Source organism: Lycorma delicatula, chromosome 1 (assembly GCF_047948215.1).
Source record: "Lycorma delicatula isolate Av1 chromosome 1, ASM4794821v1, whole genome shotgun sequence".
Lineage (NCBI taxonomy): Eukaryota > Metazoa > Arthropoda > Insecta > Hemiptera > Fulgoridae > Lycorma > Lycorma delicatula.
In genome coordinates, this window is record NC_134455.1 from 48,625,417 (window position 1) to 48,649,498 (window position 24,082).

At 27.6% G+C, this 24,082-nt stretch overlaps 1 protein-coding gene across 2 annotated transcripts in view; it reads left to right on the forward strand.

Annotated features, from left to right (window-relative positions):
* The first annotated feature begins 1,376 nt into the window (after positions 1–1,376).
* LOC142318029 (phospholipid phosphatase-related protein type 4-like) overlaps positions 1,377–24,082 on the forward strand; it is a 33,419-nt gene continuing 10,713 nt past the window's right edge. The window contains exons 1-5 of one of the 2 annotated variants that reach the window (XM_075354561.1): positions 1,377–1,506; positions 5,366–5,498; positions 13,620–13,758; positions 17,383–17,485; positions 19,336–19,461. In XM_075354561.1, coding sequence (XP_075210676.1) covers positions 5,368–5,498; positions 13,620–13,758; positions 17,383–17,485; positions 19,336–19,461 — 499 coding nt within the window. In that variant the 5' untranslated portion in view covers positions 1,377–1,506; positions 5,366–5,367. The remainder of the gene's footprint in view (positions 1,507–5,365; positions 5,499–13,619; positions 13,759–17,382; positions 17,486–19,335; positions 19,462–24,082) is intronic. The other variant, XM_075354563.1, reaches the window with a different exon arrangement.

Sequence of the window (24,082 nt, forward strand, 5' to 3'; positions counted from 1 at the left end):
TGAAATCAGTTGTACTTATTTTATAACATTATATTATTCCAGCAAAATTCATAAAAAAAGGAAAATTGTTTGCTTTTTTAACCTTTTCGTGCATGAATTATGAAGTAGTTAAAATAAAGATTTTCTATGTGATTTTCTGGTAACTAGGATCCACCTGGACACAATCAAATTTTTTTCAATTTGTTTTACAAAATGACAGAAAGTTGTCATATGAGAAACCTTCATGCAAAAAGAAACACAAAAAAAATTCAAAAATTTGTCAGATATCAGCATGCTGACATCATTCTGTTCACTACATTCTTTCACTAGCTGTATAATTAACATCTTTACTCTAAAATTAGAGAGCTCTGACTAGTAACACTTGAACCCCAGATCTTTAAATATATCGCAGACAAAAAAAGACTGGGCCAGATACAGTACAGCAACAAATTAGCAAAACGTCGTCCATTGTTAAACAATCCACTAGATGCTCTACATTATGATAATAATGTATCATAAAACTTCTCTACCATGTACATCCAAAAAACGCTGACATTGCTACCATCATAGTATCATGGAGAAATATAAAAATGTTTTTATAATTACATTGTCTATGCAGTTAGGTATTACCTTATTATACTATTAAGTTTCTATATAATTTATGTTATCAGACTCAATTTTTTCTGTCCTAATGCCACTAATTATAAATTTCCTATCTTATTATTTTTAATGCCTTGGAAAAGACATAAAACTTGAAATATTTATATTATAAGGAGTGACTGGATTTTGTTTTTTCACAGAACAATGATCAATATAGATTATTTTTAGAATATGCTTGTTTAAAAGTAAGCAAACTTGTGTTTTTTAGATTTAATACATGAGGTCAAATTAAAAAAAAAATAATAATAATTGTTAAGTGAATATAACAATGTATTCTTCAAGGAAATTATTACGAATGCTCAGTTCCTTATTCTACACTTTATTTTAATGGTGATTCATAGATCTCCTGTTTTTTTTTTCGTAATGAGTTTTATTTATATTTGATGTTAGCACTTTATAGCTGGGAAGTAAAATTTCTATAAGGAAAAGGAAAATTCATAATTTTTTACTTTAAAGAAAATATACATAATATTACGTAAAAAATATCATGATAATACTCATTAAATATTTTGGTAAAAATACAATGACAGTAAATTATATCTTATTGTTATGTGTGCTATTAGAGAAATATCTAGAAAATGGAATGACTGATATTGTCAAAATAAATGAAATAACTGATTTTAAATATTAACATATTAAATTAAGATGTTTGCAATATTTGCGTTTCGAATAAGTTATAAGAGGTGAAGTGAATTCATGAGTAATATCTTAAAAAAATAATGAAATTATTGATAAATGCACTTCAAAGATAATTTTATCAGCTAGCTGTATGTGTCAGATATAGGTTATTAAATTTTTACTCACTGCTGTATTTAGTTATTAAATTTATTTGTTCTTAATGGAATAGTGAATTCGACATAGTCAAAGGTAACCTCTGCTTTGTTAAATTTTTTGCAATTATTCATTTTCTTTCTCAGTATATTTTGCCCTTAAAGAGTAAACCAGTTTAGAAATATATGTTATTTCTTATAATGTTTCTATAAAAGTTTCTAAAACGTAAATTTGAAGATTTAGGATTTTATGATGTGAGTAAATTACAATACAGTTATCACCAAAGATAATTACATAAAGCATAACTACTGTTTAATCAAAGTTTGAACACAATTAGATGACTGCTCCTAATCTGTAAGGTAGTACTGAAATAACCTGCTTCAAAAAGGAAGTCTTGTATGAAATCTATTTTATTTTTTATATTTTGAATTTCAAATGAAACAGGAATAATTTTAAATGATATGCTAATTTTTTTGAGTTGCTTGTAGTAATATAGCTCAAAATGTTCAAAATCATTTTATGTTTTTGATGATCATATTCAAAATTATTCCATTTTGTGAATCATATCCAGATGATTTACATGATATTAAAATGTGAAATTTAAATTTTTCTTCCATATTTTACATTAGTACTATTTTAAATATATTTCATGTTTGAAATTATCATTTAAATTTTTTTGAGTAATTTTATACACATTTATAATTATTTTATTAATTAGTTATATTAGTCAGTTATCTATAATTATTGGATGTAGTAAGATAATTAACAAATAATCCATATTCAACATGTTCAGTAGAGATCCAAAATTACACATGAGGATAACTATTTAATATACTGACACATAACTCCTTCATATAAATAATTTCAAGATAAGATAAGTAATTATTCCACTTAACTATTGCCCATCCATAAAATATTGATGAAAGCTTGTTTACATAAAAAATAACTCAAAATGGCGTAAATGTGCCAATTTATCAGTAATTCAGTTTATTGAGATGTTTATGTATAATAACATAAATAGAAGAATGCAATCTGAAAAATGCAAATCTTGAAAATTTTCTACATTCAACATCAAAATATTAAGACTCACAGATGTATCATTTCTAAACCATAAAATGTACATCTATGATCTGTTTTAACACCATTACTTTTTTTTAGTCATAATTTTTGTTTCTTGTTAGGTATACCTGATACTTTGGATAAGATGTTCTACAAATATTACATCATAAATATATACTGTTCATGCATTTTCTACATATGAAAAATTCTCAGATTCTAAAATTAACTCAGGTAGGTATTATTACCTGGGTTAATACTTACCTAGTATAAACAACATACTCCTATCATATCCATATATGACATTGATATCAGTGCAGTACAATGTTTATAATCTCAGGCGAGGTATTAGATATTCTAATAGTTCATTTCCTAAAATGTTCATTTCCTCATTGTATTAGGAGGGAAATGTTGTGTTTAGAGCCTATGATTTAATTTAAAATACTGATAAAATGTTTTCTCATTTAACAGTTACGATTAGTATATTCTAATATTGATCTTTATATTTTTATACTGCACTTTGCTTTTCACATTACTGTTTAAAATATTTAAATTATATTACTGTGGACATGCTACATATGTATTTTAATGAGCAAGATGAAATAGATAATATAATAGCTAAAAATATGCCAGATCCTTGCTGGAGATTGAACCAGAAACCAGCAGTCAGGGATCTAGCAGCCTGTCCACTAGCCTTAATGCCAGGACTAATACTTTCTTTTTTTAAATTTATTTGTTTATTATTTAATATATTTTCTTTAATATATATTTATATATAATATATAATATATATTTATATATTTTTAATATATTTTCTTTAATATTGTTTCAGATTTATGTGATTTTTTTTGCATTAATGTAGAGTTCAGCATTTATATTTTTTTTAAGTGACTTCTTTGAAGTTTTTATAACATAACTGAATCTTATTTTTGGATGAGACTTACAAAAACTTTATGAACAGCTCCTTCAGAGCTTAACATAGACATAAATAAAGCAACCTCAGATAGTTTTATTACTTTTATATAAAGTGTATTACAATCAATTTAAAAAAAAATTTAATATTTCTTAAAACATGTCAGGGATATCTAAATTCAATTTTTTTGTGATGCTGCTCTGATTAATGTTTAATCATGGTTCCCTTGATCTGCCAAGACAAATATGGAGCATTTCTTTATTGTACTAATCCAGAGGTTAGAGTAGGACAACCTACCCACTTCTATCTTGATGTTCTTGTTCTTTAGTGAATCTGTTTTTTGAAGGATTCAACTGAACTTCCTTAATTTTTCTCGATTCTGAACATCTTCCTTCATGTCATCAGAGCTTCTTTTCTTTCTAATGTCCTTAAGATTTCTCATTCTTCTTCTTCCTCTTTCTCCTTCAACTTTTCCATCTATGATCTTTCACTGAAAGTAGTTTATAGGTTGGATGTTCTCCTCCTTAAGAGGGAGATGTTTTCTTCTCACTTATCATTTTTAACAAATTCTGTTTCTCTTATATTCTTTTTAAATTCTCTTAATCTTATTTATCTATTCATACCCCTTTCTTCATTCTTTTGCACAACTATTTCAAAACCGCTCCAGGACTTCTTTTCATGATTCAGATCCATATAACACATGTATTCTCTCATACTTCACTGTTTTTCTTTCCCTAAAGCCTAAAATTGACTTCTCAACATCTTAACATCCTTTTTTTCTTGGTTTACTTTATCACATTCCCATTTATCTTTTAACATCAGTCATTCACAGTTAGTCTGAGGTAATTCTTGTATAGTTGTAGCCAAAGTTTATTGTTTTCCTTTGTACATTACATTTTTCTGTTTACTTATTAATGTCTGTTACATGTAAACTTTCCTTGAGTCCCTCCTTATCAGACTCTTAACTCCCCAGTATTTTTTCTATTTTTTTCATTATTTTTCCAGGTTTTCTGCTTTTGTTGCTTTTTCATCTTTGTTATTTTGTACAGTTATAATTATTTTTATATAAATACAGTTGATACAGTATACAGTATATATAAATACAGTTATACAGTTATACAGTTAATATAAATACAGTTATACAGTTATAAATTATTTTGTACAGTTTATCTATGTTATTTTCATCTTTGTTTTTCAACTTTGTTATTTGCACTTCTTAACTTGCTTACTTTTCTATATTGTCTTCTCCCCTCTGAAGAGCTTTCTTCCATTTCCAACACTTATTCAATTTATTTAACATTGTGACTCACTCATTTTTCCCCCCCAATTTTCCAACTTTAAAGTATTCAGCAATGTGCTAAATGTAATCAATCAATTTATAAGTTTAGCAATGTGATCAGTATCACCCTGCATTCCAGGAACAGTTTTTGCTGTAAAATATTATTTTGAAAGTGATCTACACAGCTGTAATTACATATCAACATAAATAAAGCAATATTTATTTTTATTTATTTTTTTCTACAGTAGTCTGTCAATTCTACTGTTCAGTTTTATATATTTTTTATTCATTTGAATATAAACTAAAATGCTTGAAAGAAAAATAAATCAAATCTTTTAATCAAAGCGTTTAAAATGAACATTCATTTTAAAATAATATTTATTTTATTATTAAAATATTTACTTAAAAGATATTAATGTTATATGAAATTCAATGTTATAAGTGGAGTAGGACTCTTGTGCTTTTCTTGTTTTCTCCACAATGTGTATTTTACAACTGTACAAAAAACACACCTAATATTAACTATGAAAATAGTTTAAAAACAAATATGAGACAATTATATGTAATGACGTGAGTCTTAAAAATATAAGAATGCAGTGTAGACAGGTCTACTGTAGATTTTAGTGGTGAAGTAACATATGATCCTTTCCAGACCATTTTGTTCTCACATTAAGAAGAATTAAAAATATGAACTAAAAATGTTTCAGTTATGGGTGAAGAAACATGGAAAGACATTTTGGCTTATGAGCAGTCAAAGGGTTTTAGACCCCCTCACTGGCTTGCAGTACTCACAGAAGTCACGGTATTTTTAGTCTTTGGAATTCTAGCAGCTTTACTCAGGTAAACAGTTAAATAAACAAACTTCATCCTAATAAAATATTATTATTTTGTTATTATGGATGAAGTTTACAAATTTTCCTCTTACTGCCTTTGCTTTTTCAAGACCTCTACTGAGTACCTTTGCACGTAACTCTGATTCTTCAGAATTGATTTTTTATGAAAAATTTATTAGAAGAAAAATTAAAACTTAAAAATTATAGCGATAGATGTAAGTTGGTCAGTCAATTGAACTGAATTGTTCTGCTGCTATTATTAAAATGTGTTAATAGAAATTATTACTAATGTTTTGTTTATTGTTATTTTTATTAATTATTTATTGTTTTAAAAATAAAAGTTAACAATCAATAAAAAAATAAATAAACTGAAAAATTAAATTAATTCTAAATTATCAGTCATTGACATCTAACAATCATATGATGGAAAATCACACTAGTAAACATTGTGTTAAACTATTTTAGTTGGGATAATAATGATATTGAAGTTTTAAAATTAGGTTTAAAATTTAATTACTCAAATAATTGTTATAAAAGAAAGATCTAAAAATTAGCATTATGGATGTTGATAATTTACATATTACCCAAAATGAAAAAAAATTAATAAAAACAAGACATTGCTTCTGAAGTAAAAAAGAACATTAAAGTACAATGAAATATATGATTAATAAAACAATTATACACTTAATTTAAAAAAATCAAAGATAATAATCAAAATATAGTAAAAAAGATGAATAAATTAATTTTTAAGTAATTAAACTTATAATAAACTAAAACTGACAAAACTATTGTATGTACTACAGAGCCTACAAAACTTTAAAGAATTAATAAATAATTTTTAAAATAACAATCCATTTCCTCCCAGATTCTCTGGCTTCTAATATTAAAAATAAAGAATAACCTATTTGATCTTTAGTAGATTATATGAACATTGTTATTTAGTATTTTTTGTATAGCTGTTGTAGCCATTTCCCATATCCTACTCTCCAAACCTTCCTATTCTGTAGCTGTGTAACTGCTACATTCTCTATCATAGTGATGTGACCTTCATAATTTCTCTTATTCTATCACTTCTACCTCTATCCATCAGTGTAACTTGCCAACATCTCTTCCAGTACACATATCTATAGCCATCAGTCTCTGTTTCATCATTTCATGTATAAGTCCATAGCTCAGATTCATACACTACACTGGTTTCAACTAAAGTTTTAAAAGTATTATGCTTATTTTTCTTTGAGATATGGTTATTCCACAAAACCGAATGGAGACTTCTTACAATTCTCTTCCCCTTTATAATCTTATTCATAATATCTGTAGTATCTTTTCCATCAGATGTTAAGATTATCCCAAGGTATTTAAATTCATCAGAATGCTTCACAGTTCCTAATAACGTTTCTAAATCCTCTCCTTTTCCTTCAGTCACCATACCTTGTATTTTCTACATTAATTTCCAGTCCCCACTTCTTGTATTCAGTAATTAAGTTCTCCATCATAAATAAAATATCATCCTTATCCTCTACCAAAATAACCTGATCATCTGTAAACAATGAATTGTAAATATAGTTTTCCTCCATCAGAACTCTCATTTGACCACATTTACAAGTCCAGTATTTCAGAACCTTCTGCAAATAAATTTTTAATAACAATGGGGAAATACAACATCCCTGCTGTAAACTCTTAGTGACAGCAAAGTCATGTGCACAACCTTTAACCTGCTTTTAGAACCCTGATATAAAAATTTTTAACTGCATTTATATACATTTTTTTAACTCCACATTCTTTCATAGCTGTCCAAAGATACTTAATAGGAACATTATCGTAAGCTTTTTTCAAGTCAATAAATACTACATGCAACTCCCTATAAAAGGCTAATGACTTTCCAATAAGCTATTTTATGCAGAAATTATTTACACAAGAACAGCCAGGTCTAAAACCACTCTGTTCCTACAATTCCTGCATCTGACCTTCAATACACTGTTTTTTAATCTGCCCGTACAGTCCAGTCTAACCACTGAACTTGTCTACTGATATCTTTGTAATTTCTAGAGTCCAATTTATAATCTTTTTTAAGTATAGATGTTATATTTCCTAACTTCCACTCATGCGAAATGTCATCACCCCCCTTAAGGTAAGCAGTGATCAAATCAGCAATTGCTTCTAGTGCCAATAGTGGAGCATTCTTAACCAGCTCAATGGGTGTCCCTCCAGGGCTCGGTGACCTATTGTTTTTCATATCCTCAAGGCATTCTTCATCTCCTCCACCAACACGCTAATGGTACTAGAATCTACCATTTCTGTGGCATAATCTATCTCTAAATTCATCCCTTTCCTCTGACAATAGCTGTTGGTAATATGTTTTCTACTCTTCATTGGTAATAGGTTCTATTGTTAAATTCTGTCTGACATCTATTTTCATCAAATTCAACACCTTCCTCTCCTCTCTTGACCAAGAGCTTCCCAACAAAGTATTTATTTTATTACATGTTACTTCCCAAAAACCACCTTTTTAACTGCTTTTTTAACTTCATAGTTACATGTTGGATAAGTTTTTCTATCTTCAAGATCTGCAGAGAGCAATCACTTTTGATAAGCGTTCTTCTTTTGTTTCACCAAGCCTGCCAATTCTTTAGACCACCAATAATCATTTTACTTCCTCTCACTTTTAACTTTTTCTCCCAATGCATCTTTGGCAGCGCTATGAACCTTTATCTTTCCATACTGCTGCTCTGTATCATCTTGCTGGAAAGATCTCATTTTCTCTGCTAAGCGTATTTTGTACAAGAAGACTGCAAATAATTATCCTTCTATAGATTTTAAACCCTTCGTAGACTGCTGCCATGTGTACTTGTTCAAAGAAACCATTCTGTATTCTCAAGCTGAACTGTTCACAAATTTCAATCAATCTCCATCCATTATATTTTCACTATACTGACCAACTGTCTTATCACCAATCTTTTTGCCTACTTTTCCATTAAAATCCCCCATGAACAACAATTCTCTTTGTTGTCCCAACTACGATAACACTGATGTTAGATTATCATAAAAACAATTTATTATATCTGTATTTTCATTGTCATTTGGTGCATACACACCAATTATTAAAATTTTATAACGATATTTCCAAGTCAACCATTATTAGGTGTTCATTTTCAGTTTTCCAGTTTTTAATAGAACTTCTAAATTTTTTGTGAACAACTAACCCCACATCGGCTTTGGTTTTTTTTTCCTTATCAGCAACATTGTAGAAAAACATGTCACCCTGCATCTCATTTCCCGAACCCTTCTTTTTTGCTTCACTTAAAACAGCTACATCAATATTCAACCTTCTTAGATATTGAAAGACTGCATTACGTTTAATACTCAAACTCTATACATTCCAACATACAAAACTCTTAATATATCTTTGATTCCATTTATTAATTACCAAATTTCCAGTTTTGTTCTGAGGCTTTCCTGTAGGACTTTTTGCCAGAGAGACTCTTTAAAGATGATGGGTGCAGACCCATCACTCCAACCACCAACTTGCAAGACCAGGAACTTTTCTATTACAGTTACCATACCTTAACCAAAGTGACTCAGTTTTAAGGTGTGAGGTTCTTGGCTTTCCACCCTTTTCCATCCTGCTACATAACAACAACCCACATGCCACCATGCACCCAGAGATCAAGTCAAGAACTGATGGAAATAGGATTTACTGGCAGAGCTGACCGACTACATAACTAGGAGGGTTTGTCCTATTCGACAAAAACAGTAGGCATTAAACAGCATTTAATGGTGAGACATATTCGACATCTGTCCCCCCTGTTGCCTTTTTCCAGCATTTGACCCCAATTATATGAACATATTTTGTAATAATTCTCAAGTTTCCTAATGTAAAACTTAAAAAAAAAATTCACCAAAAAATAATAAACTTCTAGAATATGATTAAATAGGCCCTGCAATATATTAATTTAAATGAAGCATTAATTATATTAAAAAAAAAATAGAAAATAAAATTAACTAACCATAATATTAAGTTTAAAACTAACAATAAACAATTTCATTAATAACAGATTTAATTCTATTTTATAAAACAGAGTCTAGGGAGAAATATTATAAATAATTTTACACAGGAATGAAAAACAGAAATGTTAAAAAGGAATATTTGCATGCTTTAAATGCAATAAGCAACACTCTAATCACACTGAACTTATTAGGGAAAACAAACAAACTTTTCAAGTCTCGAAAACATGTCAGTTTTACAAATCAATAATAACAAATTGAAATTTCTTGCACTTGAAAGAATACACAAAGAAAAAAACACAGGGAAAATATAAATTAATGAGTAAACACAATTTGAATGTGAAGGCTGACTTAGGAGAATACAAAATCATTATTAAAAAAATGGATAGTTTGTATTCAAAAATATATTTAATTTAGAGATACCAAATTAATACAAAATATTTATATAGTATTATTATCAACATATATTTTCCATTTTATTTGAATGAATTATTTTGAAACATTTTTTACAAAATATCTATCTCTACAATTTTAAAGTTTTACTTAATTTTTCATAAAATATATTCTTACTACCCACCTTCAAATTACTTGATACTGTTCAATGCGCTTTAAAAGTGAATAATTTTGTAATTAAAAAAAATTATAATAGCTTTATGCATTTGTCATTGTATTACAGAAGTGTATAGAAAAATAAAATTAAAAGTCTATGTAGTTCTAAATTGTCAAGTTTTTCTTTAAATCATTTAAAAAAATCTAAATATATTTTTAAAATCACTAGAAAATTTTTAATAACAAGCATCATAAATGTTAAGTTTTGAAGGAAACTGAAGATTAGATATTAAGAAGCTCAGATAAACTAAACAGGCACCTCAAACAATAGTTTGGCTTTCTAAGCAGTCCTACCTAGTACATTATTTGTATCAAGCTGACATTTAAGTTTTTATCTTAAACAGTTTCCTAAGGAAAACATTTTATGCTTGAAAGCTTACTTTGTAACTGAAAACTGATAGTTTTATTTTGTTGTAACAGCACAATTTGAATCATTTTATTGAGAAGTATTTCTGGAAGAAGTAAAATCTCTTGTACCTGTACCAGGATATGAGAATCCAGGGGACAGAAAAAAGAATATTTAAGGACAAAAATATTGTCTTTCAGTTAAGAAAGCTTTACAAGTATTTGCATTATAACAGCAGTACGTACTTACATTCATATACATAGAATAATTTTGTATCTGAATGTAGTATGTTGCTGCATCATCAAAAAATGAATTATGTTTAAGTAAAATTCTGAATGCACTTCTAATGTAAAAGAAAGCTGTTTTTTTTTTTAAATTGTTTAATTGATTTATATTAGTAGTAGTTATTTGTTAGTACTTCTGAGAATTGTAAATAAAGGTAACTGTATAGAAAATATAATGTTATTTATTTTACCCCATAATTATTTATAATTTAAACTTTACTTTTCTGAAAGACTGCTCTAAAACTATTTACTTTATGTAAATAATTGTATCTAAAACTATTTACGTTATACTACACATATTGTAAGCTGCATTAGTTTAATCAGTACTTTTTTCTGAAAAACAAATTTTACAATCTTTTTTTAATATTGCAGTGTTTCTCAATTTGGGGATCGCGGTGGTGTGAAAGGGAGGTGGGTCACAAAATTAGCCTACAACTTTACACGTAAACAATAATGAAATCATTTTATGAGAAAAAGGATCATTTATTATAAACATTTTATTTACGTTTTTAAAAGTATACTTGTAAATAAAAGAAAATAAAGAGATGGTTGCGTTTTTTTTTTCATTTCAAAGTTTCTGTATAGGTAGATCTATGTTAGAAACACACAGAAGCAAATTGTTTTCAAGAGATAAAAGATGATTTCTATATTTAGTTTTTAATGCAACCATAAACAAAAAACCCTTTTCACAGAGGTAAGACTTGAAAGGGTTTAATATTTTTAATACTTCTGTGAATAGAATTCTATATTCACTTTGATGAGCTAGCCAAAACGTAGGCCTATCTAAATCTACAGATGTGAATTGTAGTTGTAACGTTTTATCGGCAGACATTTCGATAAGCTGGTCGTGAATCTCAACCGGTAACTTAGCACGTGCAATGACGTTTTGACTAAATGGTTTCACCACCGATTTCTTTGAGAAATTTTTTTTATCTTCTGAGAAATACTTCGCCAATTAAATTTTTAGTTCACGCAAATGCATCTTCATGCTATCCAAGCTGTGGTGAATAATAGTCTCTTCTGTTTTCTTCATCTGAATTTGTCTCGGTATAATTGGTAGTGAGTGGAAATATATCAAAATTTTTGCTCTGAAGGCGGAAACTTCACATATCAAGCTTCTTAATGAAAGCATGAACTTTGTCATTAATAAAATGTTTTTATCATGTCCTTGTAAATTCACATTGTCATTTAAACGTGAAAATGTATCAGCTAAGTAAGCCAATAGCAAGATACTCATTATTTTGTAAAAAACATTGAAATGGCGTTTATTTATCCTGCGTTTATTATTAATGTATTCAATTCCATTAACTGGTTTCACTTGCTCCGTGATAACCATCTGACTTCTGCGTGGAAAAGAAGAAATTTTTTCTTTTCGCCTATTTCATCGCATAGTTCAGCCTGTTCTGTAATGGTCAACTTTTAATATAATTAACCACTTTTACAGCTTTACAAAGAATTTGTTTTTTTGTGGCAAGAGCATGTCTGTGAAGTAAGCAGTGCGTCCATTCTGTCCTTGGTATAAGATGATCTTTTAATTTTTTCAGAAATCCACTATTCTTTCCTGTTATTGACTTTGCACCAACACTAAATACTGCAATACATTTTGTCCAATCTATGTTACAGTTTTGGGTAACTTCATAAAAAACATAAAAAAGACATTGTCCTGTTGCATGACCAGGCATTGATACATGCAAAACAATATATTTTCTTTGGTTGGTCTGCCCTTATTGCATTCATATCTCACAAAACATAAGAACTGGGAAATATTTGCCATATCTGTTGATTCATCAAATTGAGTACTAAAAAATCTACTTGAACTCACTTACTGATTTTTCTGATCGTGAACATTGGCAGCCATGCATCGATTCGCCTTGATACTATGTCGTTGGAAAGCGGAAATTTTTTGCATTTTCCACACACTGATCATATTAATTGCAGCAGACAATAAAAGGTTTTCTGCGATTGTATGGGATTTGGACATCTTATCTACTCTTAATATGCTATGAGATAAGATGTTTCAATTGTACTTTTATCAGTATGGCTTGATTTACAAATAGAAGATTGTTGATTTCTAAAATGTTTGTAATCTTCTTTTGAAAAATTCCAAGGGTTTGCATTTATGATCTGAATGTTTAGTTTCCAAATGTCAAATTAATTTTGATGGCTTCATACTTACACTGGAGAGGACTTGAAAGCAAAGAATGCATTGTGGCTTTCCATCCAATGAGATAAAACCATAATTTAAATAACTGTCATTAAACAATCTTGTTTTTTACCAATAGATTAATTGGATGTAGATGGCTCACTTAATTTTTTCACATATTTACCCATTTTGCAGAAGAATTTAATTTAAACGAAAAAAAGTTACACTGTTTGACCGCACACTAAAAAATAGAAAAATCAGTTATTGTTATTTTCAATGAAACTACACTTTTAGAAACTTAAATAAAGATACCAGATGTACACTTTGCATTCGAAAGTAAACTGACATTCTGCAATACCTAACGCCTCTTTTATACTACTGAGAGCAGGTGTTCAAACGTACCGTATCATATATATGTTCAAACATGATGCACTCACAGCAAATATGCAAGTAGACCAAATTACAAAGAGCATATAGGCATCAAGTTGGAACCTACAAATTCATTCATGTTTATACATTTCACACATGCATGTTCATACCCATCGCTATCAACACAGCTAAATAATTTTAACTAGTAGGTTTCATTGGTTTGTGGTTGGGGTTATGAAATATTCATTATACATTTTTTTACTTTTTGGGGATCGTGGAGTTAAAAAGGTTGAAAATCACTGTGTTAAAGCATCAGTATATAGTTATTTGAGAATATTTTTAATTATGTAGTAAATGTTTTTTGTTGTGGATTAGGTTTACTGACTGGGCTCCTCTACTTCAACTCCAAAATGTTCAGTTACTGTGCACTGACTCAACTTTTCATCAAGAGAGACTGTCAGATGATGCAACGCGTTTATACTACACATTTAGCATGGCTGGAATATTTGTGCTCGTAATAAACTATTATTTTATTTAAAAATTGTATAATTAACTTACATAGTTTATTCCATGATGGATTAAGTTGAAACAAAGCATTTACTGGCTAAAAGTACATTAACATATAGTTATCGAAAGGCACTTTATCACTAATAATATAATTATATTGTTTCCTTTTCATGGATGGAAAGAAACAATATTGTATTAAATCAGTTAATCTAACTGTTTACTACAATTATCAGAGACAACTATTCTATATAACAAACATGTCTAAATTTTATTAGATATGATAATTAAGAAAATAAGAGTGTTGTATCACAATATTCTTATTTTTATTGGGTGAAATTTTTGTTGTACTCTTAAACTGGATTTCTTGGTGTTTTATATCTGTGTAGCCAGTTAAAACATTTGAGGAGCTTCAAGAATTATAATAAGATTTTCAAAGAAAATTCCTTGAATTCTGAGTAAATTATGTTCATTATAAAAGAAAATCTGTCTAGCAGTTTAGCTTTCACATTAAGAAAAATCACAAAACTCATCTTTTGCTGTTTGTCTTGTTCATTTCTTCAAGTTTTTCACCAATGCTAATTTTTCATAAAAATTATTCATTCATTAAACCAATTTATTTTTCTATAAAGATTATTTAAATGAAAAAAAAAATGATTATTTTCTTTTTAGAAGTAAATCATTAACTAACTGATTGTTAGTTATGAAAATCAGACATAATTTAACAATTGAAAATGATGTTATTCTAAAAATGTAGGTTTTGTAATTTTTCTGGCTGGAAAATTCTGTTTCTTACCATTTTTTACCAGTTTTTCTTTGGACAGAAACAACATGATTGCAGTAGTGTTTTGTAACATTGTTAAACTGTAATTAATTTTCTTTGGCAATAACCAACTTACTTTGTTAGCAATGAAAAGAAAGAAAGAAAACCATTAATTTATGTAACAAAATTTAATACTGATTTTGATTTTGAAAATTTTTTACTGATGATCTACAGATTACTAAAATGACTTAAAAAAGAATAGTATATTTCTTAGTCAAGGAGTTGTAACTTACAGGTGCAATTAGGAAGAAAAAATTGAAGTATTACACAACAGATTTAAAGTATTTTTTAAAAATATTGATTAAGAAAAATGCATTATAATTCCATTTCAAGCTCTCTTATTCTTTTTCTTTAATTGGGTAAATTAGGAATTTTTAATAATTTCAGATGGCTAAACTTACTTTGGATAGGATTTTCCTACTCAAAATTTGAATTGTAGCTTCTACTGAGGCTCTATGAGTTTAGGTTTTGTGCTGCTTGTGATTTTATATATTATTTTATTGGGGTGGCATTTACATCTCGCACATCATTACATTAGCAATGTTCATATAAGTTATTATTTCATTTTCTACCTTTTATTGTTTAATTGTAACTATATTTCACCTTGATAATGACTTACAAACACAAACAAAAGGTTAAAAAGTTATTTTTAGTATTTGATGGTAAAACAAACTTAGTTACAGTAAGACTGTAATGAATCACAGGAAGATAAGCAAATGTTAATGATAAATCAGAAAAAGTTCAATAATATTGAATATTTCAGTAGTGGTTTAGATAAAGAATTAATTTCGAATGGAAGCAAAAAGATTGGTGAAGATGGAAAAATGAAAAAATGGAATTGTAAAGAATTTCTAAAAGTAAAAATGCTTGGGCAAGAATTCAAAATCTTCTAATGTATTTAGCAAGGAGGAAACTATCTACACAGATCACAAAAATAACAGTTCAATATTTTGAGTTATTCCTTGATAATAGGTTACTGGAATTAATTTCAAAATGTATAAACTTACTCTGTAAGTTTATGGAAATGCCTGGCATAAGGGACCTGCCGCCAGGCAGAACACCAGATGATGAAACTTATTCATTATTATAAAAATTCACAATATATTTCATTTTATTCATTGTTCTGAACCCTCATTGTGTTATAAATGTTTTATGAACAATAAACGAAACAATCTGTTACATGAAAAATATTATCTCTAAACATATTGCTGTAATGTTTTAATTGAACTGCTTCAATTGCACAGTATTCCATACTGGTTAAAAGGGATACATTTTCAAACGGATACAAAAACATATAAAAGCAACATAGAGTCAACATCTGCCAAATATCTCATAGATGCAAATAAGAGGTCTACCAGCAATGATAAAAATCTTGATATTCTACACATATACAAAAAGAACCACATTTCACTCATTCAGATTTTATGGAATATACTAGATTTATAATAAATAATAGATAAAGTAAGGTTAATTACACTTTTTGGTTCATTCTTAATACATGTCTGCCCAATTTAAAAAAAAAGCAATCTACTAGCAATAACATCACCTGATCCCAGAGTGAAATCACAGGGACAGGCACTGAAGATGGCAGCAAGAGTGACTGGAAATATTGACATAAGTTCAAAAAATTTTTTGTTTATTAAACTTGGTTTAGGTCATCATTTTATTAGTTTATAGATTTAAATCATTTTCATTACCAACCATCAGAGGGAAAATTGGAGCATTTTTTCCAATTATAACCTTTTTTTAAATTTTAGTCTCATTTTGTAATTGATAAATAAAAATGCTTAATTCTTAAAAATTCTCAAGATATTTTATGAATGCTTACCTTTTATGAATATTTTATAACGGTGTCTATGGATATACCATAGTACTTTTTTAAATTGAAAAAGTAAATAAAAACATAGTTGAAATTGGTTGTTGCAAAAATTAATTGTCTAATGAATATCTACTGCCTAAATTGTTGTACATTGCTTTTGTGTATTACCGGTAAAATAATAATAAATATAATGTTCTATTGGTGCCAAAGATAAATTCATGTGATGTAATTTTTGCACTGTGATATCATAGATTAGCAAGATATCTTAACATATCTTACATATCTTAAAATTATCAAACTATCTAACCAATGGTTAAATTGTATATTTTAATAGATATAAAACAATGCTTAAATTTAATATATGAATTTTCCTTTTTGCAGTTTAGGAATATTTTATGATTTCTAATTTTCTACTGCAAACTTCATTGAAGGTCTCACTCTTCTTGCTTCCTTCTTAATGAAATCTGGAGGAGTGTGAATTAAGAACAGAAAGTACATTTTTATTGTGCTGCGAAAAAGCATGGTAGAAAGTAGTAATTTACAACTTTCAGTACACTGTTTTATAGAAAGTGATTCATTTAATATAATACTCTATTATAGCACTTTTAATGAAAAAGGTGTCACAGTATTGAGATTTATTGTTATTAAATATTTTATTGCTAGATTACTATTTATTTAGCTTTTTATAATTTTAAGTGGTACCAACTTGCATGATAATCAGCCAGAAAATTCCAACAGGATAGTTATTCATTCAAAGGCAAAATTATGCTCACATCGTTGTTTAACTTTGGTAAAACCAATTGCTACATATTACTTCAATCATTTGCAACTAATACTTTTATCTGTTTCTGATGTGTTTTTCTTTAGGATGTTCCAGGAGAACATTGGGAAGTTCTGTTAACAGACTTCTATTAATTACAGTAAAATTCATCTCAGTTTACATATTTTAATTTTAAAATTATAATATATTTTTGAATGGTTTATAATTTCAGGTGTTTATTTGTGAATTTGAGCGAAGTTATTATTCTTCAGATCCAAACTACAAATTATTTACAGCTACTCAAAGATTCTTTTATATGTCACTTAGACCTATAGGTAAGTAGTACAAAAATATTTAAAAAAAATTGTTTTTTCTTTTTAGTTTTATTTAAAAATTATACTTCATACAACAGAGCAAAATACAATTACGGTTTGACAGTTGGTCTTTTCTTGTTCTATATAATACACATTAGTTATCATGTTCCATTCTTAAAATAAGCAAAATCTCATTACTTGATTATTATTAGTACATATTTAATTTGACAATACTTTAGAAAGTAATAAGAAGTCACAGATTTAGTGATGGGCAGTATCAACAGGTTCCTTGAAATGGTTCAAAATGTTCATAGACTCTTAGAAGTTAAATTAAATTTATGGAGATTTAAAAAAAAACATTTATTTATTTTTTTTGTTGTATAAATTTGTGTCTGATTGTAGACAAACACATGGAATTTCAAATTTTGCAAGATAATTAGCTAAAGGATACAAACAGATTAAATAATATATTCTTTTAGTTTATGGTAGATTTGAAATTTCTATTTGCCATTTCAAATCCAACTTCGATTTTTTAAGTAATTTTTTCTGTAACAGTCATGTGATAACTTGTTATTTGAGAAATTTGTCAAGAAAAATTAAAATAAAATCAATTAATTGGCCTATTTTTAAGACATTTGTAATTTAAGATGTACACATACAAAAATTGTTCACAAATGAAACAAAGTAAATGTATTACTGAAAAAAAAAATTGATTTTATCTTGATAATTATTCTGAACTTCCCGAGCATAATACTATATAATTAAGTATACAGTTAAGTATACAGTTAAGTACTATACAGTTAACATGGCTATATTTAATGATACAGTTTCTTTATTTCAATGATAAACATGCACCTACAAGTACAGCTTGGATGAAGTATAAACCTTCATCATGGCTTTCTCATTATATTATTTAAATACATATGAATGAGACCAGGTTAGGTGTATCTAAATGGTTAGGTTGCCTGTGGGATCCCTTCTGGATGCTAAAGAAAAAAAAAGTTAGGTGTGCCTGCAGTAGAACCAAGTGTGAAAATAAGGTTATTTTAATTTTAGCCTATTTAATGCACTGTAAAAAAGTAGTTGAATCTCTCTGCTGTAATGCTAAACTTTATTATTTTCATAATTTGATTTGTTGCGGATGTTCATTGTTTGTTCTTTCTTCCATTGTTTTTCACTTTCGTACTGTGCCATCAATCAATAAATGTTCTGCTTGGGGAAATAAACTTTTTTATTTCTTTGATTTATTCCACTGAAGACCAGCAACAATTCTTTGATGTTATTAACTTGTACATTAACCAGCTTTCTTGTGTATTCCTGAAGATAATTTCTCTTTGAAATCTCTAAGATTTATAGTTGGATTAAGATTAAGATTATTATAGTTGGTACCAGTTCCTGTGCAGTGAATGGAATCCATTATTATTTTATTAAAAAAAAACTTGTATCTATAACTTTACTCTCTATCATACTTATTTTAAATTAATTTTTGCAGACCAGTTCATTGCAAATATCTGGAATAATCTGGAAAAACTTGGTATTTTATAAAAATAATTTGATGCTTTTCTAAAATTAATACAGATGCCTCTTCTTTATTTGCTTTTTCTGTGGCACATGGGTTGTTAGTGCTAATAAAATTAAATGTATTTTAATTATTTATTCCAACTTATTGAATTGCCTAGTTGTTCAAGCTATTTTAAGAGCTCAATCAATGGGATTTATTTTAATTATAAGGTGTCTGTTGAGAGTCTTTCTGTGCATAGTTTTATTTTTTTGATAAATTTATTTAAGTTAATACTATAACGTAGTATTTAAGGTATTATGTTCATGAATACAAATAAGAAAATATAAAATCACTAATGTTTTGTTCCTAGGGATGTATATTATGGGGATTTTCATAACATCAGTAATCACTGATTTCATAAAAGTTTTAGTAGTTTATCCAAGACCATACTTCTTTGATGAAAATCCAAGATTCTGTCATGAAATTTCTGTAAATGGTAAGTATTGATTTAATAAATATTTATTAGTAAATGTTAATTTTTAAAAACAACAATAACATTTTAAAAATCACAGATAAATCAGCTGATTCATTGCAAAGGTAATATTGTAAAATCTTTGGCTATATTTAATTACATCAATTATTATCAATTCAAATACCTAGGTGATGCTAGGTGAAATTTAAAAAAATGAAATAATAATTTTAAAAAAAATTTAATGAAATATTATCATATCACGATCAACTTGAACATGTATTTACTGGTTTATTTCTACATTTTTATTGGTACATATTTAATATATTATGGAGTTCACCAATTCTAGTCCATGGGCCAATTTTGAAAAAAATTAATTTTATATCCAGTGAGGATTTATAAATAATCCATTGCAGTTAAGAGTTTAGGGATAAAAGAATAACTATAATTATGTGTAGTAACAGAATATACAACTAATATTTTAAAATTTCAGGGCTGAATTCCTGAGTCTGTTGTTATTATTAGATTGCTTTATGGTTTCTGGATGAAAAACAAATTTTGTTTATTTTAGTTGGTAAAGGCAAAATTATTTTCCATTAGATTTGGTTTAAATGATCAGATCGTACTTGGAGATGTATTTGGGATAGGTGGCTGTTTGCCTGAAGATAGAGTTGAAGAGAAGCCTCTTAGTGGAATTATTTGTCTCTTTCTGTGATTGTTTCTTTAGATAGATTGTCCTTTCACCATCCATCCCTTTTTCTCATCCTTCATCCCTTATTCCACAATTTAGGAATTGACTGGGATTCTGTTTTCTTTCTGATGATTAATAATCCTAATTGTGTGTGGTAATTAGGTAAAAATAAGCTTCTTTATCCATAACATTCAACATCAACTGATCATAGAATGATTGCTAACTAACTGAAAACCAGAAAAATTTGAAATGTGTTTATTCAAATATATTTACACTTCATATTAAAATGCCTAAAAAAGAAGAAAAAAACATTGAACAACACTAGATATTGACAAAATTTCTATTACTTATTAACAAAAAAAGAAATAAGAAACGTAAGTATTAAAAAAAAGTTTCAAGGTAACTGCACAATTACAATAACATGAATTTTAAAAAAAAATAATTTTTTGTGATTAAAAATGTTTGTTTCTTTATGATGATTAAAAAAACAGTTACGGAATAAATTGAAGCAGTTTGTTACTTGCCTTATGTAAACAAAGTTGTAATATATTTCTTCACATTATTTATATTTTTAGTGTTTTATGGTTATTAATGTGAACTATTAAACTACTTAAATCCTTCTACATTTAATAGTTATGTTTGATTGCTTTAGTCTTATAAATTACAGAATCAATTTTTAAATAAATTTCTGAATTACATCTTTTTTAAATGTTTATTATAGCTGATGTTAAAATTTTTCTCCTTGAGAACACTGTCACTATCTCAGTAAAAAAAATAAATTATATTTAATCATTCTTACTCATATTTACAAAGAATTATAAGAAAAATTTACAAGTTTTTTTGAAAACTCTGTAAAATTAGTAATTATTGCGCAAAGTTTTTAGAAAATTTTGCTGAGATCTCACAAATATCTTAATGTCACATTTTTTTAATGTAATAACAGAAGACACCATACAATAAAACCTTTGTAAATAATAGTTATAATTTTTTTTGTCTAGAATACTTTTGAAACTTTAATTTTGTGTATGTCTGGATTGTGTTAATCTCTTGGTTAAATCTTTTTAAATTTGTTTTTTTTGCTCAATCTGCCTTGACATTTTTCATATTTTGCTTAATCTTCAACTATTTTACAATGCATAAGTTTATGTTGAATTAGTCATAAAAATATTCGTGATATTCCCTTGAAATAAGTTTGTGTATTTTATTATTGCTACCTTTTTTTTATCTTAAGTCTTTTTAATTCAATCTTAAGAATTTTTAATTTTTCTTATTCAGTTCAAGAACATACTAAAATAAATATATATTCTTGTGTTACACAGATCAGTGTTGGGAATATAATGTAGTTAGAAATAACTTCCTTACTTAACATTAGTAACAATATTATAAACATACAATTTTATAAATAATCCAATGTTCAAAACTCAACTAATTGTTTAAACAAATGAAAAAAGTACAATTTTTTAAAATAAAGAACTATCACCACTTATACAATCATACTCTTAACCTATTTTTTCAAAATTCTTTTCTGTATCATTTGACACTTAACTTTTAAAAATTTTTCCACTAAATTTCTTACAAAAATCAAAGGACACTAACATAAACTTAGTCAATCTGATCTTCTCTTATAAAAACTATTTAAAAAACTATATTTATACACAGTGTTTATAAAAACCATTTCAAGAATTCAGGGGATGGCCCCCACATCAAAATAAAAATTAACAAACCTTAATCAACATATGTCCGTAAACGCTTAGTTCATTGGCTATCCACCAGTTTGTATTTTTAACATGAAGTTTATTTCTTAATAGTAGTTAATTGTATCAAGCTGAAATTTGTATACTGCTAGGGTAATCAGGGATTTACTTGTATAAAAATAATGAACCTAATCTCTCAATCCATTTTAAAATGGCAGCCGCGTAAACTTTTTAATTGTTAGTATCTATGCAATTTTTAAATGTTAAATCTACAAAAAAATAAAAATAAAATGTTAAGTGTTTGAAAAGAAAATGACACCTCATTTATTCAAATCCGTTCGTACATAACTAAGTTACGGCAAATGTTTTTGAAGTGAGTCACGTTAGATTAAAAACCAGTTTTAATTTCTTCTGGAATAAAATTAAATAATTCCTCACCATCTTAACTCGAATAATTTTATTAACGTTATATCATGTAATAAATTATAATAATTTAATAACATTTAAAATACTACAGTAAAATAAAATATTATTGAAATCATGAAAGTATTATAATAGTAATAATATTAATAGTGAAAAATAATTTTTATTAAAATGGAGGTTGTAAGTATTAAGTCACTGTTAATTATAATCATTGTAAATAAAAACAAATACCCAGTTTGTGTTTTACTATTAACCAAGTAAATGTAATGATCTGTGCTGTATGAATTAATTATTATTTTAACCATTGTCTTATTCACGATTCCAAATAATGTAAATTATATTTATATTAACATAGAAATGATTGATATGAATTTAATATACGGTGTTACATGTTGGAATACCCTTGAGGCAAGATGATTGTATCAGGAACACTTTCCCAGTTGACTTTTACCTTCTCACACAATGCTTTCATCCATTCATAGATGATTCAGAGACACAGGAAGCTTAAAACCTGAAAGACATGATCAATCAGGATGACTACGTTCAATATGTACACCCAAATTCCATGAGGGTGTGTTAGATGAAATATCTAACCATCCTGAATAAAGTACTAGAAAGCTGGCTTTGGAGATTAATGCTAGTAATCCAACAGCTGGAAGGTTTTGCACGAGCAGCAACTCCATACCTATCACTATCAGCAAGTATAAGTTATTTTTCCCTGAGATTATACTCTCAGTTTACTCTCAGTTGAGATTATACTCTCAACTGGTCCAGAAATGTACTAATTTGTATTTTTTGAATAATATTTTCTTTACCTATGAAGCCTATTCAATATTAATATTATAATGTTGATAAGCCGATGTACTAGCTTTAAGTCTACTCTTTAAGTTATCATTTCTAGTTTGTCAGGAAGGATATGCAAATAATTTATATGTCACTTTCAGGAAGTACAAAAAAAATTTAAAATAATATATGTGCTGTATATGAGTATATACAGCAGCATGAAAATTAATCTGAACACAGGGAATTTTTGGTTTACTTCAATGTTGTGGCTACACTGCTTGCCACACCCATTCTTTAAGTTCTGTGTAATGTGAGGTTATTGTTCTTTGGTTATTTAGCAATTTTTATGTTATAAATAGTGTTCTGTGAAAGTTTATTTCATTTTTTATTACAAAATCATATTTTTGTATTTTTTGTGTGAATGTATAATAATGGACATTACTTTCAAGAAAGCTTTCAAAAATTGTTTCTCTACCTAAAAATAACAGTATGACACAATGAAAAATATCTTCTGAGTGTATTGTTGGAGTAGGGAATAATATATTAAAATAATTTAAAGAAACTGGTTCCTTTTTATCTCAAAGGAAAAACAAATGTGACTATAAAAGAAAAACTACTCCAACACAGGATCAGGCTATTGGTGAGAAAAAGTAATCTTGATCCAAAATTATCTGCTGTGGACTTAAATTGAGAATTAGCAGTCAGTGGAACAGATTTACATGTGACAACTGTTAAACGCTTACTTCTTACAGCTGGTTGGAAAGCTTGTCGGTGAGCTAAAAAGCAACCTTTAACATCAGCAATATACAAAAAAAGGCTCTTGTGGGCCAAAGCATATGCTAATTGGACTAAAAAAGACTGGAAAAATGTTATTTTTCGATTAATCATATTTTTATGTTAGAAAAGCATCAGATGAAATTACGTCACTGGCTGTTAAGCAACAATCAGTTAATCATCCTCAGAAAAAATTGTTTTGAGGTTGATTCACATTTGAAGGCCCTTGTTCATTACTTCCAGTAGATGGTAAGTTAAAAGTGATGGATATATCAAGATTCTG